Source organism: Drosophila montana, unplaced genomic scaffold, assembly GCF_035044405.1.
Source record: "Drosophila montana isolate Dmon_TW-CO22-7 unplaced genomic scaffold, ASM3504440v1 contig_3733_1, whole genome shotgun sequence".
Lineage (NCBI taxonomy): Eukaryota > Metazoa > Arthropoda > Insecta > Diptera > Drosophilidae > Drosophila > Drosophila montana.
The window spans coordinates 11,988,285-12,001,942 of NW_026998620.1; the positions used below are offsets into that span (position 1 = coordinate 11,988,285).

The 13,658-nt window shown below is 41.9% G+C and overlaps 3 protein-coding genes and 1 long non-coding RNA gene across 4 annotated transcripts in view; 2 read left to right on the forward strand and 2 right to left on the reverse strand.

The window, feature by feature from the left end:
• The window catches only part of LOC135436066 (uncharacterized), a 184,662-nt gene that overhangs the window by 160,179 nt on the left and 10,825 nt on the right, over positions 1 to 13,658 (forward strand). The gene's annotated exons all lie outside the window — the stretch shown is intronic.
• Positions 9,131 to 10,226, forward strand: LOC135436527 (uncharacterized). Its single transcript, XM_064694152.1, has one exon. The coding sequence runs from the start codon at positions 9,251 to 9,253 to the stop codon at positions 10,118 to 10,120; it is 870 nt and encodes a 289-aa protein (XP_064550222.1). The 5' UTR covers positions 9,131 to 9,250; the 3' UTR covers positions 10,121 to 10,226.
• On the reverse strand, positions 10,883 to 11,445 carry LOC135436528 (MD-2-related lipid-recognition protein-like). Its single transcript, XM_064694153.1, has one exon. The coding sequence runs from the start codon at positions 11,411 to 11,413 to the stop codon at positions 10,937 to 10,939; it is 477 nt and encodes a 158-aa protein (XP_064550223.1). The 5' UTR covers positions 11,414 to 11,445; the 3' UTR covers positions 10,883 to 10,936.
• Positions 12,360 to 12,982, reverse strand: LOC135436127 (MD-2-related lipid-recognition protein-like). Its single transcript, XM_064693609.1, has one exon. It carries the CDS (start codon positions 12,947 to 12,949, stop codon positions 12,473 to 12,475), a length of 477 nt encoding a protein of 158 aa, XP_064549679.1. The 5' UTR covers positions 12,950 to 12,982; the 3' UTR covers positions 12,360 to 12,472.

Sequence of the window (13,658 nt, forward strand, 5' to 3'; positions counted from 1 at the left end):
GGATGCGGATGAGATTGGAACAGGATGAGCGGATGAACGGGCGAACGGGCGAAGAGCGAATGGCAAATGGGGAGCGCAGTCAAGAGCTTGCCGCAGTTCAATATGCAGCGGCAGGCAATATTAAAATATCTTAAGGATATTATGTTATTACGCACACATTACACAACGGACCGGCGTAGAGGGTTCTCGGGTAGGGGGCAGGGGGGTAGGATGGCAGCCGGCAACTCCACTCAAATGAGATAATTCCCTGTAAAATAATAATAATAAAATAAGCAGCAGGCGACGGGCAGGGCAAGACCTAACCCCCCCAACCCTCGCACAATTTTTATGATATTCATATTTTCGCATGCCGCCCCGCCCCCTGGCCAATTTTAAGTGCTTTTCAATATGAGCAAAATGCATTTAAGGTATCTCAGCTACGGCGAGGTCCACGTTTTGTTTGCCCACGCTGGGATTTGTGTAGCCGCCGGCCATCTAGTGGGACGGTGGGCTGAAGTTGGGGGGCGTGCCAGTGGTTGCTTGGCGCATAAGTTAAGGGATTTTCGTCTTAAAACAAAACACACAATCCGGTGCTGCAGGGTTGCCAAAGCTGTCGACTCGGCAGAAAATGGCGTACAATTTTTAGTTTTGATCTAAATGCGTCAATAAATTGTAACACTTTCAGTTGGTCGACAGAAACAAAAGTCATTTCGTGCTAACAATAAAAAAGCCGCCAAGTTAGCTTTCTTACTCATTTTGTTATACCCTGTAATCATTGAGTATGCACAAAACGGATACACTTACATTGTGCCTATGTGTGTGACAGAGAATAGCAAATATCATCGGTGATTTAAAGTTATCATACTCTTGGCAAGGTAGACTTTGTAGCCATTTTTCTTCGAAAGTTCGTTTGATCGTTTAATCTAAAGGTATAATTATTCACCTCATTTTTTAAGGGTAACTTCATAAATGTCTATGAGTATAACACAAGGGTTTGCCAAATATGATGTGAGTAAGATCTTCGACATGTTTCCCTACATTAAAATCGATAAATATCGAGGTCTTATACCAATTTTTAATGTAGATATACAATGTGAATTATAAGTTAATCTAACCAAATGCAGCAAAATGGGAGGAACAATAATACCCTATTTACAAACCGATAAATATCGATATTCTACCCTTTTTGGCAGTTTATTCGATTACACACATGCTCTGACATGTGTGCACAGGGTACTTTTTAGTCTAGCACTTCTTATTGGAACGCTTTATGCTCTGACTATGTTTTTTTTTTGGTTTTTGCCACCTCAGCAAGTTTGTCAGAGTTCTAGTCTTAGTCTTGGCCTTATCAATGGGCTCGTTTTAAAATCAACGCCCGCTTATTTACGAGTTGTATCCCGTTCGGTACTCGCTCGCCAGGGCTTTGTCTAAGTTTCTCATTTCATTTATGGCTGCGAATGAGCTCGAAACTTATCGCCCGATGCGCATCTGCCCAGCCATTCCAGAGATGGAGACGGAGATGGAGCTGGAGTTGGCGATGGAGGTTCAGGGACTGAGTCAGTTGGTCGCTTGGTCGCTGTAACAATAAAAGGTTTTTATGCGCTCCAGGGATAAGCCGAGCCCAGCCAAGTGACGTATCAGCAGTAGCTACACGGCAAAGAGTTCTCAGTTGCCGGCAATCCAGCGGACATGGCAGCTGTCTCGCTCTTATGTGGCACGCTTCTTGCCGTCTCGTTCAGTGTGCTGCGTTGCAAATTTATTGTTACTGATAAACGTTAATAAATTAATTAGAATTATTGAAATGCGTGGCCTGCTACTGGCTGCTGCTGCGGCTGCTGCATTCAGGGCTCTAGGTCCTGTGCCTGTGCCTGTTTGCGTGCTTCCTGCTGCACAGCTCCAAAATGCAAACACAGTCATGGACGCCATTATGCGCTGATTTGTGTTGCATGCTTTGTGGCACACAGTTGCTGTTGCTGCTGCAGTTGCATTTGCAGTTGCAGTCACAGTTGACACTGCACAACTGCCACACGCACGCACTTTGAATTAGTTTGTTTGAACTCGACGCTTATCTCAAGTAGTAGATTTTCGGCATTTTGTAGCCATTTTTGAATGCCTCGTCGGGCACGCAACGCATTCGGCCATTTGCATTTGCATTTTGCCAAAACGGCCCAAAAACGATTGCGACACTTTTATCAATAAAATTTACGCAACGCATTAGAATATTGAAAATATGATATAATATGCGCCACTTACAAAATGTTGCTTAAATTTCTTCCGTTCAGTTTTTGCTGCCAGACTTTGCCAACAAATTAAATGTCCAGGTCTATGGGTTTTGGTCACCTTTTCTAGTCAGACGCAAGGATAAACTTGTCTTGTTATATCATTTTATGCGAAGGGTATTTTGAGATTCCTATGAAGTATGTCACGCTTCGAATAAGGCATATTTAATCCCATAATTAATTAATTGTATTTGTAGAAGGGCTTTCGTAGTACTGATCGACCTTCATTTAAATCTCCTTGGAAACAAAATATATATTCAGAAAGCAAAATATCTCCAGAGTCTTAGAGTTTTATGACTTGCTTAAAATAAACATAGCTTGGAGGTCCAATAGAGATCTGCGCCCAAGAGAGCTGTTCGTTATAAGAGCTCTCACTGTATCACTCGGACGTATAGCAAAACATATGATACCTAAGCCAGGGTATTTAGTAAGTCGCCAATCGAAGGTTAGCTGTTTTTTTCATGTTTTTTAATGCCATTAAAAGTTTTTGCTCGCTTTTAGCCAAAGTTTTCAGCACTAAGGTGCCTTTTTTTATTGGCCGCCAGTATCCAGACGTGTTCGCCCCGCAGGAATTTGGCTCAAGGTGGCGTAAAAAACGGATCAAAAAAAATAAAGTACAAGTCAAGAAAAAAACGGAAAATAAAAAATTGAATAAAACTTTTTTAGCGCACAAATGTTTTGCTGCTAATTGAAAATATCTGTTGGGTTCAATTAGACGGCGACTTTTGGCGACGTCGGTCGCACCGTGCGGCAACTTAAGCGCTGCCCACACAATCGCCGCAGCCAGAAACTTTGCCAGTGTTGGGCAATGGCAAAGTAAAGAAAAAAAAAGAAAATACGCTGATTTAAGCACTTTTTGCAAACATTTTTTAGGTTGTGTGTGGCTGACTTGCCGGCTTGTTGAGGTTGACCGGGCCAGGGCTGGTAACTGATAGATCGCTTGATACGATTCGATACGATTGTTAGTGCAAATTAAAAAGTTTCCAAAACTTGTGGCATACAAATGAGTTGCAGCATACCTGCAGCCAAAGTTCCTGCCAAACTAACAGCTTACCAATCAGAAACTGAAAACTTTTTGTGCGAAACTTACGATTTCGTAACTTATTTTGGGTATGTTTAAAGAAAATCATTAAGAAAATAAATATACATATAACTTTATTATTAAAATTTAATTGTCATTATTTTAAGATATAATCTAATTGGAATGGAAGCCTACAGATTATATTGCTTAAGCTACGTAATGCTTGAGCAGAAGCCAATTTTTAATGTAGCGCAGACTTACGGCTAGCAACAACTTTTAAATCGTTAAGTGTCTGGAACCATTTGAGATTCAGCCTACTGTTAGAGTTCTTCTTGTGATGATGCTGCAAAAGTTCCTGATAAACTTATAGCTTACCAATAACAAATTGGAAACTTTAAAATCGGAATGTACAATTGTTTAACTTTATTTTGTATAACCCAATTAAAGATAGGACGAATCAATTATGAATCAATATATAATAATTGAAAATATAGAATATTATTATAACTAAATAAATACTTAATATTGTTAGATATCATAGCCCATAATTCCTATAATCCTATCGGGATACCCTTGACAAGAAATCAATTTCTAATGTAAGCCTGATTTAGTGCTAGCACTATTACCTCGACTGACTAACCATGCTCTAAAAGGTCTGAAAGTATTGCCGATTCGATTCAGCTTTATGCCTCAAACAACTCCAATTAAAGAGCCCCGTTGTTAGTATAACTATTCCCCAGCCAGAGTCAATTAATCTCTGCTGCCCAACTATGTTTGCCGTAACTAATGAATCACCGAACATTAAGCTCACATGTTTACCGAGCTGCCCCTGATAATAGGTAAGGTACATATATAATTAAACAAAATCAACCATCAGTTGATGCTGAACACAAATTGTCAATTAAAAGGTATTTAAGCATAATACCCAGGTCACGGCCTCGCCAAGCGTTTAATCCACGTAAATTAGTGCAAAAATCAAGTGGATGCGATACCTTTGGCCGCCATTTGCTGGCTTGTGCCGACAGCGCCACAGTCCACATGACCGGCACCTGCCCCTGGCCATGCCCTGATCCCAAAATGCGCATGCCCATCCCTCGTGGCGGCACACGGTAAACACGGCGTTGGCGGCAACCGACACCAATAAAGCCAACAAAGCGTTTTTAGGGTTAAGTCCATGTCAAAGTGTCAGTTTAGTATCGGTATCATGTCATGTTGTTCCACAGATTGCCAGTGCGTGTGTTTGTGTGTGTGTGTGTGTGTTCGGGTGGGGGGAGGCAAGTGTGCGTGGCATGGGGTTTTAATTTCGTGTGCGGCAACATGATGCCAAACGTGTGGCAGTCGCCCCCAACCTGAGCCTCGGTCTGTGCGTTGAGGTGCAACGTTTTACTAATGAATTTAACAAGGATTTGCCTTGTCTGGACAGCAGGGGCAAGTTGCATGCTGCACGTTGCATACTCATTAAAATGTCAGTGCAAATGGAGTTGGAGTTGGAACTGAAACTGTTGCCCTAGACCTGGCATCAGCTGCACTTTGTTGCCGTTCTGTTTATCCTGCCAACATATTTTTCAAATGTTTCGTTTTGCATAAGTGAAAGGCCAAAAAGGAAGATAACGGCGGACAGCCCCAAACGCCAGGGCCATGTGGCCATGTGGCCAGGACACACGACATTGGCGTCAACAACAACAACAACAACAGCAGCAACAACAACAGCAACAACAACAATGGCGCGCAAATTTACGGCTCACCTACGCGACTAGAAGCTGTAAAGATGGAAAAATCTTTGGGGTTTGAGCTGGACAGCTGCCTCGCCTACACACACACATGCACGTGTGGGTCTATGAATGTGTGTGTGTGCTATCTGCGTATATGTGCGGCTTATTTAAATTTGTTTTTATGCGCCATGGCGCAGCCAGTGGCTGGGCAGCTTCTCCACATTCAGGTTTGCTGTTAATCCAATAAAATTGCGTAATTAAATTTGTGCATCATTTGGCGTTTGTCATGAACAACGTTGACGTTGTTGTTTTTGTTGTTGTTGCCACTGTTTGTTGTGGTGACAAATTTAAAACCTGTTGTCATTGCCATGTGGGGGGTGGCAGCAGCAGCAGCAGTAGTCGCCACCGCTAAGGCAACCCTTCAACAAATCGCAGTGAAAAAATGGTTGTACACGTCGTAATTTTTCAATTGTTGCATAATTGAAGGCAACCAGCGCACACGGCGCAGGACAATGCCTCACGTGCCGCAGCTGCAAAGTATGCTGCACAGTATGGAGGCTAAAAAAAGTTCCCACAAAAAATGAACAAAAATATTGGCAGCCAATGGCAAATTGTCGAAGGATTGAAAGGTCCTCGGTGCTGGTGCAAATATCGAGGTGTGGACATTGACTGCTTGTTGATGTGTGGCTGTGCTTCATTTTTTTCTCTTTTCGGAGGGGTGTGAGGCATGTGCCACACAAGGGAATTATGTTTGACGTTGACTAGCAATTGTGTGGCACGCAGTGGAAAAAACGCTTTTTAATTGTTGAGTGTTTTGCGTTTAACCGCAGCACAAAAATTATGCAGGCGTTTGTCTGATAAATTCGACTCGACGCAATTCAGAAATTGATAAACGCAAGACGAGTAACTGCGCCACACGTTGCACGCAGTTTCCGCAGGAAGTGTCTGTATGTGTGTGAGAGTGAGTGTTGGTGTGTGTGTGTCGATACAAGCGACCAGATAACACGCTCGCAGACGTTGAGATGCAATTGCCGCCAAGCTGACTCAAAAGGCCGCTGACTTTTCAGCAATGCGATAAAGTTTTTCCCTTTTCTTCGGTTATTTCTTTTTTTTTGCGCCCACAGTTGCAACGTGCGGCAACATGAAAAACGGCAACTCAAGTGCGCAGCAATCTAAACGAGGCATAGTTTTAACTACTGCTCGCAGCAGGCTTCCAAGTTCCAAGTGCCAAGCACAGCCCGTCACTTTTTCGCTTATCAGCCGCCGTCCGATGAGTCTTCTATGTTCCCTGCCCCAGCCCCAGCCGCAGCCCCTCCCTGCCCCTAGCGCTGCCCCTGGTAGCCCGCTTTGAGCATTTGCGTGTGCTCGTTTCGCAGCTTCATTCAATCAGCGCGTCTGTTGGATAGAAAACCGCTACGAAATCTTTTCCTTTTTTTTTTTTAAATATGAAATGTTTCCTGATAAGCGAAACTGCGTCAAACGACAGCGTTGCTTGTGGCATCTATTTGTTTTTGGCTTTTTTCAATACCCTGTAACAAAAATGGGTTAAATGGAGGTATCATAAAGTTGAGTTTATGCATTTCAATGCAGATTATTCGATATAGGTTATCGTGGCAGTTGCCTCTTTCTATATATATTTAGACGAAATACACAGGCTACATGCATATCAAAATGATTGCATACATATTAATATAAGCAATACATTATTCCATTATTGTATATGTAGCATCTGGGACCGAATCCCAGGCGTATAGAGATAAAGTGTAGTCTGGGCTAGCTCGTAACTTTATCTAATATTCAGATAAAAAGAATAATAATTAAATACTTAATTATAGTAAAACAAAAATAATAATAGACGCAAAAATGATCACTACCAATATTAATATATATAATATATACTTTTCACTTCACTTTTTTTGTCCATATTTTCGAGGTCTTGGGCTCGATAGTAGGCTATCTATCTATAAGATGAAATGACTACATATCATTTGGGTTTGATGGTGGCAGTCTATCTATAAGATAGTAAGTAGTCTATCTTTAAGATTAAATAATATGTAGTCATTTAGTTTAACAAATAGGACCAAAACCTCACATAACACAACCTTGATAAGCAAATGTTTCGGACTCTCAGCTAAATACCCTATGCAATCGGAAAATAAATACACCAAGTTTTGGGACACTCAAGACGTGGGTACAGGGTATCCATAGTCGTGGTATTCCTTAATAGTTAATTTCTTACTTATTTTTTGCTAGTTTTTTGGATGATTAAAACGGATACGTTTTCGTATATGTGATGAAATGTAATTTAGCACATTTCTGGGAAATGTGACAAAATTGAGGAACTCTGAAAAGCTGTCGCCCGCTGCGGCCAACGCATTCGCAGTCGCAGTCGCAGTCAAAATCGCTTTTGCTTTTGATTTTGCTTTGACTTTGGCTTTAATTAAAAAGTTGCGCTTTGTGCCAGGCGACAGCCAGCAGCATTCAGATTCATATGCATATTCAGATTTTTATATCGCGCCTTATGTTATTAAAATACGAGTAATTTTGTAGTTGTTGTTGTAGTTGTTATGATTACTTAAAGCTGGAGCAACTCGCAGCAGCAACAGCAGCTGCTGCTGTTGGTCAAGTAAACCGAAAAGCAAATGCACTGAGCAATATTAGTATGTGAAAGATATTAACAGCATACTTGGCATTACAATATGGCCATATAAGACGTTGGCCAATGCCAGGCAAGCAACAGGAAACAATTTTTCATAGAATTCCAGTCTTTATTAGCCGCCCACTCTATACAAATGAGGAGCAACAAGAACAACAACAGCAGAGCGAATACTCGTTATGGCTATGACTATGCAGCAGAGTCCTCTGTGGCATGCTTGCATTTTTGCTTAGCGAGTGCCTTGGCCAGGACCGGGACCAGGACATGCTCTGGCATGTCTCATAAGACAATATAAAGTATGACAGCCATTTGGCAACACTTTGCAGGCCGTTAGCAGCGTCACCAAAACCTCCTTCGGGCCAAGAGCAGCCAAGCCGAGGCCAAGATAACTTTTTAAATTGTTAATGTGCGCGCTCAGACAAAAGAGCTGTCATAATTCGCAGCAAAATATTGTCACCAACTTATGTGCAAGGACTTACATGATGCCAATTTACAACGCCTGGCAACACATTAGCCATTATGGCCATTTTAGCCAGTCTTGGCTTGCCTTTGGCCGGAAGTGCGCGCCATTTTCTAATATTGTAACGGATGTAATTAATATGTGCAATGAATGTGGCAACTCTTCAACAATTGGCCCTATGGTTATGCCCCTTATGGCCATATAATGAGAGATAATCACCGACTTGGAGAATTATCAGCATCTCAAACAAATGTCTTCGAAGAGGGAAATGAAAAAAAATAATGTCTAACAACCAATTAGAATATACTCTTCCGGATCTTCAAACTTCCTTTACTTTAGCAAAACTTAAGTGATATTTATGATTTATGCCATTTTGGTCTTGATTTCTCCTGTACTTTGTTTTTGCATTCAACATTTTTATTATTTGGCCGATTCTTGATAAAACAAATAAAGAGAAAACCAAAAATATGCATCTCGAATTCTCAAGTATATGACGAATTCTCAGCAAAATGTACTATTATGAAGCTCTGCTCTCAGCTCAAGTATTTTTCTTCAGCAACCTAAACTGGCAAGGTTTATGCTAGCAAACACAACTCTCTCATGATTACCAACGCTAAGAATTTGTAATTTTTAAAAAAAATTATATAGAAAGGGCAGGATATTCAAACTGGGCGCTACACACTTGGTGCGTGATATTAGCCCATGAGCAATCCAAATACCGTGCGATTATTTTGATAGATCTTCTACCCAAGGGTCCAGAAAATGCCTTTTTCAGGCTTCGGTTTGTCAAAACTTATCTATATTTAAGCGCGCTGGCGTTTTGGACTTGTTTTGACCACATTTTTGAACTGGCAAAAGTTACTAAAATGAATTCCAATAAATCAGTTAGAAACACATATTTTAAAATAATAAATACATTTTTCGCCCCGTGTGGAGAACAAAGCTAATCATTCTAGGAAAGCCTAGTACTTGTTTTCAAATCCATTTATCATCAAGCATAGTATACATAGTATACATAGCATACAATTTCAATAAGGTTTTTACGAAATAAAAATTATAAAATTTACATTGCAGTTATTTACACAAGGCCCGAAGACATTCAATATATAATCGGTTATTTTTGTTTAAGTTAATATTGAAATAATGTCCTCTGCCACCAAAATGGATAAGGCCATGCTTGTCGAGTTCAGCGCCTCTTACATGTTTTACATTGAGAAGCACAAGCTGTTGGATATCATGAGTCGCCTCTTGGCGGAAGCGACATTGCAGAACATTGTGAACGTGCGTCGCTGGCTGGGCGAGAACATACGGCACGTAGCCCAAGAGATCTACACGAAGGCTATGAATGCATTTCATCTGGATGTAGCTGGAGACTTCTATCAGCTGCCGAAGAACTTCTTTCATCGTATTGTGCTGCATGGACGAGCCGGCTCGGGCCGGCGCTCGCTGGCCCATGTGCTGGCGCAGCGCTGGAATCTGCTCATAATAGATGCTAATGTCCTAGCCTATCATCACATCAATGGATCAGTGAGGAATAAGAATGAGAAACTGCTGAATCAGGGCATAGAACACTTTTCCGTTTATGAAATTTCGGAAGCCGTGGGCAACATTTTACAGGAGCGTTTGCTCAAGGAGGATGCACTGCATCGTGGCTGGATATTGATCAACTATCCGCACAATCGCTGCGAGGCACGCGAGCTCTTCGAGGGCTTCACCGTGCCGCCCAATCGCCTGGTCTTCCTTCAGATTGACGAGCAAATGGCACGCATGCGCCTGCTGATGCGTACCTATAGGCCCAGTCCGCAGGATAACATCACCTATCTGGACTATCAGATGCAGCAGTACCGGAAGAGTGAACCCGCGTTAAATGCCTATCTCAGCCATCGTCGCGAGGTTCTCTATGTGGATGCCACCGAGTGCTTCGAGACCGTCAAGTGCCGCATTATGTCGCAGCTGACCAAGACGCCCTATGTCCTGGGCCAAAAGTACGGCGAGAATAGTGCCCTCGACTGAATGGCTCCGATTACAATCTCTATTTCCACATAAATTATTAAATGTTACGCGCCACAAGCTCGCCTCGAAGACTGAACAAAAAAAAGCCGTGTTCCATAATTTTGTATGTCATTGCTTTGATTATTATTTACTCAAGTGGATGCTGTGGTTGTTGTTGTTATCGATGTGGTGGTTATTGTTGTTGTTGTTGTTCCTGTGGTTGGGGCTCAAAATGCTGTGCTTATCAGCTTTCTTTTGCCCGGGAACCGAAGCCTCGTTTAGAATTTCGAGCAGCCCCACAAAAGCGTAAGCATTTTTCGTTTAGGTAAACAAAAAAAAAACCAAGAGAAAAGTGATTTGAAATTATTGCTATTTGAATTTTCCACCACTGAGAGAAAACCTAACACAATACAACAACCAAAAATGTAGAAAAAACAATAAAAAGAAAAACAAATGATTTTATGACCACAACTTAAGTGCTCAATTTTTAATTGTTTGACGACGCTGATAAGTAGCCGAGACAGAAATGGGCGACTGACGGCAGTTGGAGGTTGTGGGCGGGGTTAGGTGGCTGCTTTTATGGCACCCAAAAGTTCAATCAAAGTTTTTTACTCCCTGTTGATTTAACGCTGCCCGCCGCTGGGCCTTGGGCGCATTTCATTAGCCTCGCAGGTTGATGGCCATGACGCAATATTCGTCCCATTCCCAATGCCCCAGTGTACCATAAGCTAAATGAGGGACAAAGCCCAGAAATAATTAAAAACAACAAAAAAACGCACATAATTGTTGAGAGCAAAAAACTGCATTTTATTGCACCACATGGCACTGGGATTAGCATTAACGCACCACCTTGATGTCATGGGTGAAGCAGCAGCGTTTGGAGGTGACGGGATCCTTCAGGGCCCAGCGTATGGTATAGGGGCTTAGGGGGAACTTTGCCTCAATGGGTACAGTCAGTGTGTAGGTTTGCTGAACGCCAGCCCTAACCGGGCAGGTGGTCGATTTGCAGGCCTCACGATCCATGGTAACCAAAGGCAGCTCCTCCGTTTCACTTTTCGCCCAGCCCAAAGAGGCCTCCAGACGGTCTGCATCGAACTTCGGCGTAAACTCGAAGGATATCGTGGACGGACGGCGACGGCGTATATGGCAGGGAGCGTTTTGTTCCGCCTGCGTGCACGGCTCCACCCGCACCTGATCAATGGTGCACGTATCCACACTATCCGCGCAGGGATGGAAGTTAACAACCTCAGCGTTGACCAGTGCAGCCAGCAGAAGCAACAGCAACGGCAGCGATACCGTAGAGAGATGCAACATGGCGAGTTGAGTGTTGGAAACTGAATGCGCTGTTCGGATGAGCTCACAATTTGTACTTAACCCAGGCCCACGAGCTGCCTAGGACGTCTTATCACCCGGTCATAGGTGAACTGTGAATTGTGAGCGTCACTGATAAGCGCTCTTATGCACGTCCCGTGGATAGATAAGACTGACTGAGATAAGAACTCGAGCATATGCCACTCAACTTAGCTGTGTCTAAGGTAGCTTAACTAATTGCCCCAGCCACAACTCTTCATTAGCATTCAGACATGAATATATGTTTGTCGATAGGCTGACAAGCACTCAAACGTTTGTCAGAGGTACACTACTCAACATGTATTTGAATAAGTACAGCTGAAGTATACGCCTTAATCTCAAGATATACGGACATAAAGTCCGAGTTTTAGTCATTTAAGTTTTAATTTAATTGTAATATCCCCAGTATATTCAGTCCGATTTTAATAACGTAACTATTTGGGCTGATTGGCATTAAAAATTGTCATAAACAATTTTTGCATAGTGACGATTACATACTAATTTTCTTTAAGCATTACATGCGATACTCAAGTAAACAAATTTTGGATTTTCATAGAGTTTTTTGAACACACAGAGGGTTAATAATTCAAAAATCGCACTTAATTTTAATTTAATGTTTTAAAAGCTTGAATTTTAAAATATTTTGACTTGAATTAGTCAGGACTTTCGATTAGCATTCAAAATTATCACTTCTATATTTAGATCATCAAAGTTTTTGCGATAATGGGATCGATTCACACTGTTTGCGAAAATGAAATCGATTCTAAAATAAAAAATGTTTGATAAAAATATATTCGAGAGTTTCGCAAGAATAAAAGGAAAAGGACCAAGTTTATTTGCCGTTGCATATTAACATAAAGAAATATCGCCCTCCTATACGATTCTCATGGTTGCAAGTAAAACTTAGGGGTTTTCATACTTTAATTTTTATTGTTATATTAACGAGTTGTATGGGCAACATAATACAATTTCGTTCCTATATATATGTTAGTTAGTATGTAGTTAGTTAGTATTGTATTAGAATTAGCGCACCACCTTGATGTCATGGGTGAAGCAGCAGCGTTTGGAGGTGACGGGATCCGTCAGGGCCCAGCGTATGGTATAGGCGCTTAGGGGGAACTTGGCCTCAACGGGCGCTGTCAGTGTGTAGGTTTGCTGAACGCCAGCCCTAACCGGACAGCTAGTCGCCTTGCAGGCCTCACGATCCATGGTAACCAAAGGCAGCTCCTCCGTTTCACTTTTCACCCAGCCCAAGGTGGCCTCCAGACGGTCTGCATCGAACTTGGGCGTAAACTCGAAAGATATCTTGGACGGATGGCGTCTACGTATGTGGCAGGCAGCGTTTCGTTCCGCCTGAACGCACGGTTCCACCCGCACCTGATCAATGGTGCACGTATCCAAGCTATCCGCACATTGCTGGAAGTTGACAACCTCAGCGTTGGCCAGCGCGGCGAGCAGCAGCAACAGCAACGGCAGCGACACCGTAGAGAGATGCAACATGGTGCTTTGAGTGTTGGGAACAGAATGCACTGTGCGGATGAGCTCACAATTTTATACATAACCCAGGCCAACGGGCTGCATGCATAGTCTTTTCGCAAGATCATAGGTGAAATGTGAGCGTTACTGATAAGCGCTCTGATGCAAGTCGCGTGGAGAGATAAGACTTGACTCAGTTAAGAACTCTTACTCGTGCCTCGCTCAACTAAGCTATGTATGTCCAAGGTAGCTTAACTAATTGCCCCAGCAACAACTATTCATTAGCATTCAGACACGATTAGTTGTTTGTCAACAAGCCTACAAACAGTCACACGTTTGCCAGAGGTACACTACTCAACATTGATTTGAAAAGGATATACATCACAATTTTTGGCGAAAATGAAATCGATTCTGAACTTAAAAATGCATGATTTCAATATATTCTAAAAATTTTCATGAGTAGGGAACGTTGCACATTAACATAAAGAAATATCAGCTTATTATGCGATTCTCACGATTGCAAGTAAACCTTACAGGTTTTCTTCCGTTGATATTTAGTGTTATATTAACAGAGTTGTGCATGTGCATATGTATGACTGTATATTTGTATGTATGTATGTATATGAATGTGTGTCTGTATATGCATAGTTACAAATAAGAATATATTCCAAAGCAATCAGAACTGAACATCTTCTAGAAGCAAATAAAATCAATCTTTGATTCATTAAAAATG